General features: G+C 46.2%; 1 protein-coding gene across 1 annotated transcript; it reads left to right on the top strand.

Moving 5' to 3' along the window:
• Nucleotides 1-459: 459 nt before the first annotated feature.
• Nucleotides 460-4179, top strand: LOC119399769 (transposable element P transposase). The gene is given in 6 exon segments (XM_037666610.2): nucleotides 460-2321; nucleotides 2384-2530; nucleotides 2844-3087; nucleotides 3129-3328; nucleotides 3394-3714; nucleotides 3716-4179. Coding segments are annotated over 6 exon segments (3168 nt in total). The 5' UTR covers nucleotides 460-506; the 3' UTR covers nucleotides 4157-4179.
• The last annotated feature ends 537 nt before the right edge of the window (nucleotides 4180-4716 follow it).

Below are 4716 nucleotides of genomic sequence, written 5' to 3'. Positions count from 1 at the left end.
GGTATCTTTGAATATCGAATGTCTGATTCGATGGTACCGATAGATGCTATCCTGACGGGTCCCAAACATGCGTCACATATTCTAGCTGGGCAGAAAAAGACCAGGAGATGCGCACTATTTTCATGGTACACGTGATATGATATATATGTGAAATCACGGTCGCTTTTAATGTTTCCCTATCGAATGGGGAGAAAGATGTGTTAATAACCCAAAGCAGCCAACACTGATCTTTTTGCTTTCTATCACGTTTTTTTTATTCATGCAGTGCCAATCAACGTTACTAGATTAGCTTCAGTTTGAAAGCTCCGCGGCGGCGCGTGTCCCCTTTCCGTCTCCTGCCGCGTGGTGGCGCTAGTCACACGCTCGGCCCGGCTTCTAGGCTCGTCGAAGCACTTTGCGCGAACCGTTGTTGTTGGTGCTGTGGCGGTGTGCTTTGTTCGTGTGCTTTGTTCATCATGCTCGAGTCGTCTGACTTTTTAAGTGGCGTTGTATCGTGACCAATCGACATGCCGCGTTGTTTCGTAACCGGCTGCAAAAGCGGTTACGATTCTCAAAGATCTGCCGAGAAGCGGCACTTCTTCCGGGCGCCTAGAGATTCCTCGCGTCTTCAAGTGTGGCAGCGTGCGATTCCACGTCTGGACAAGCAGCTCACAAGTTCTTGCGTTGTGTGCGATCTCCATTTCGAGGACAGTGACTTAGTGAAGGAGTTCGTGCACAATATAAACGGGGACGTTGTTATCATTCCGCGCGACAATTGGGCGCTCAAGGACGACGCTGTTCCCCGTTTGTTCCCGAACTGCCCTTCATACCTGTCGAAACCCGCGAGGAAACGTAAGCATCCAGCTGTGCGGAGGGCACCTCCCGTTAAGGTGCGCAAAAGGCAAGATGATGGTGATGTTACAAGCCCGCGCGATGATGGAAGTAACTCCCCTGTGTGTGAACCTGTCGCGTCGCTCTACAGCGAGCTCGTGGATTTGGCAAAAACAAACCAGAAAATTGAAGGCTGGTCTCTTGAAGTTGTTGACGCCAGTGTTGTTGTGTACAAGCTGAAAATGGAAAATGCTGTGCCTAGGGTTGATAAGGCTGTTGTAGTGTCTAGGACACTTAATGTTTCTGTCAGTGCCAATGGGCGACTAGTGCCGTCCGTAGTGTACGCCAAAAATGAAAATGTTGACGTGCAGACACTTGAAGAATTTAAGAGTTTACTTGGGTATGTAGAGAAATTGAATTTCTGTGAAGGCTGCCCTACGAAGTTGTACCCTTCTATATCGAAAAGCTCAGTGGCTACTCAGGATGGCAACACATGGCGACGAAACACGTGCGCAACTCTGTCCTTAAATTCCACGTGCCATGAATGCAAGCTGCTAGGCAAGCTGTTTTCGCAGCGCACGAACAGGCAAAAGCAGAGGAAACCTAGGCAGAAGAGCACTCAGGTGAAAACGCTACGGCGCAAGGCTATTCGTGCTACTTTGAAACGAGAAAAGGCAAGGCAGGATATCCTCCTCATGAAGAAGCAGCTCCGCACACTGTCGGATTCAAAGATTAATGAAGTTCTTCAAATACTTCCGAAAAAGCAGCAACTTGTGTTCAAAACTGCCTTCATGGCAGCAAAAGCAAAATCAAAGCTTGGAAGGCGCTATGACCAAGAGTGGCTGATGACGTGTCTCCTCCTTCAAATCTCCAGTTCGAAGGTATACAGTTTAATATCTGATATGCAGTTGCTGCCACTTCCAACTAAAGCACGATTGCGTCAGATAATCAGCGGAATACCATGTAAATATGGCTACAACCAAGTAGCACTGAGGTGCATCGAGGAGCACCTAAATGACAAGAGCCATCTGAGGCGCTGTGGTGTGCTCCTCGTTGATGAGATAAAACTAAAGCAGGCTATAGCATTCAACAAAGCCTCCTACAAAATGGATGGATTTGTGGACTATGGTGATGAGCAAGCGACAGGCATGGATCAGCTCGCGGATCATGGGCTAGTACTCATGTTTGTCCCGCTTTTTGAAGACTGGGTACCACCTATTGCTACATTTGCCACCAAAGGAGCTGCACCAGGAAAAGTCCTGTCTGAGCTTGTAATCAGTGCTGTCATACAACTCCATAACCATGGTGCTTCTGTGCTGGCTGTCATAAGTGACGGAGCTGGCAATAACCGCTTCATGTGGAGCCAGCTCGGAATATCTGGAAAATTGGATTCTACGTGTCACTTCATCGAGCACCCCTTGGAACCATCGCAGAACATCTATTTCATCTGTGATATCCCACATGTCATCAAGTGCATCCGAAATCACCTAAAGAAACACACCTACGGAATGGTAAGAGCAAATGGCGCACTACAAATGAACAAACCTTTAACGACATGTTCTCTCTCTTTCAGGCGGGTGATCATCAAATCAATTTTCAACATTACGTTACTCTTTATGAAACAGAGAAGAACAAGCAACTGCGAGTGGTGCCCAAGCTGACAAGAGCTCATGTGGCTCCCGACAATCTCTGTAAAATGAGCGTCTGTCTTGCTACGCAGGTATAGTTCGCCTAATAGTCAATGCATGATATTTGCTTGCAACTTTGAACACATAAATGTTTCTTTATGAAAAAGAAAATTTTTCATTCATCCAACAGCAGCACAAAACTATAAAAAAAGTATTTTTCCCAGTTTCTGAGAATCGCAGCTTCAGTAGACCAGGACAAACTTTATTAAACTACGATGCTGTCTACGAGGTTTATTTTATACGGGATTGTCCACCTAAGAGTAAAACGAAGCTGCAACTGAAATGAGACGCTTCTCCAGCTTGCGGAGTTCCACAGAACTGATATGCCAAGCGTTTCTTTGACAGCTCTTCAGCCGTTCTACATCAATTGGAATCAAAGTGTACCGAGAAGCAAAAGTGCCGGGCTTCGAACACAGCGAAGGAACAGAAGCATTCACCAAAATCATCAATGACCTTTTTGATGCCTTGAATGTCAAGTTGCCGTCCCAAGGAATCAGGCCTGGCTCGGAAAAAATACAGGTGATAAATCAGCTCGTTATACTTGCTTTATCATGTCTTCTGTTCGTGTTAAATCTGTTCAAATTTCTGCTTAAACATTTGCTCATATCCCTCTTTATGTCATTCTTCTTTAGGTCATCAAAGATTTTTTGGCTCTCCTTAATACGACCGAGAGAAATACTGTCTGCAATGGCCTGAAGCTTTTTGCATCACAGATGACCACAGAGGCTATGCGGGTAACTTTGCTGTCAACGCTTGACATCATTGAATACTTGTTTGGCCAGGGTGCTCACTATATTTTGACAGCCAAGCTTAACCAAGATCCTCTAGAGGTGAGTGCAAGAGCTGTGTTTATTCAAGTTCAATAGAACTGACAGATTTCTTTTACTTTTTTCAGCGTCACTTCGGATTAGTGCGCTCATTTGGGGGCGATGAATCACATCCAACAGTAGTCAACTTCACATAAATATTCCGACTTCTGAGTTTGTATACACCGATCAAAACAGCTCTGCGCGGGAGCGTGGAAGGTGCACCAAGTGCTGTGCTCGTTGGTGTTCAAGATACTCTGAGAAGGACGAAAGAAGACGGTAGCTTGAATAAGGCCAAGTTGCGTGATCTGATTGAGGCTAGGATGCGTGACTTAACCACAGGGCCAGGGGACTCCCACCAGCACGAAGACAGCGACCACGCTGATTTCAAAGGAGAAGTAGACGAGAGCAGTCCTGTACTATTTGTCAGGATATGTGGTTCATAAATTCACAAAGACCACCACCTGCTCTTCGTGCATAGGAGACATAAGCTCCACTGAGCCAGTTATAGGCAAAGATGCTTACCTCACTATTTACAGAAGCTTCAAGGAAGGATGTTTGAAACATCCTTCGAGAAAAATGCTGCACTTCGTGAAAATTGTGAACCGCGCAGTTTCACATTCTTTGAGCGGGGATCAAGTCACATCAGACATCTTTTGGGACGTGCTTGATGAGCTGGAGATGGAGAACATCGATCGTCTTGGATGCGTAGAGCATGAGGCTGCCTTTACATGTCAGGTGCTCAATTTTATTATAGTTACCAGGATGCACTTCTACGCTAGGGATGTGAATCGCCGCCTTGAAAATAGCGAGAAAGCAGCCGTGGCAAATAAAAAGGCCCGTTTGCTGTAGATAAATGCGTTATTCATGGCCAAGTGGGCGCATCAAATTTTTTGTACTTTTACAGAGTAATAAATTACTTGTTGAATCGAAACACAAGCTCTCTTTCATTCATTCGTCCAGACTCCCGAGCAAGCAACGAATACGCGAAGTGAACGCGGAGTCTCGTAACTTACGCAAAGATGGGAAACGACATCGCTGGCCTTAAACTATGTCGTCAAATTAACAACTTCACTAAGAGGCACCGAAATAACAAACGAGATTGGCTATTTTTGTGTTGAGCAGTTTAACTAAACGTCTAGCGCGATTATAGCTGAATAGCATGTCAGTCCATACCCTCGCATTACTCTTCGCGTTACCGCAGATGTGTAGTTAAGGTAATTTATTCGCCATCCCTGAGGTCTGTACTTCAATCTTATCGCGGAGCAAATACAAATTCACGTGTTGCAAACGAAACGCACTGGAACGCGCTCGGATCAGGCGGCCGCAGACAGCCGCGGAGGCAAGCGAACGCGGTTTTAGGGCCGAGAGAGGTGGCAGCGCCACCCCGCGAGAGGAGACGGAAAGGGGAC

This window comes from Rhipicephalus sanguineus, chromosome 7 (assembly GCF_013339695.2).
Source record: "Rhipicephalus sanguineus isolate Rsan-2018 chromosome 7, BIME_Rsan_1.4, whole genome shotgun sequence".
NCBI classification, from domain to species: Eukaryota; Metazoa; Arthropoda; class Arachnida; order Ixodida; family Ixodidae; genus Rhipicephalus; species Rhipicephalus sanguineus.
This window is presented reverse-complemented; position numbering and strand designations above follow the sequence as displayed.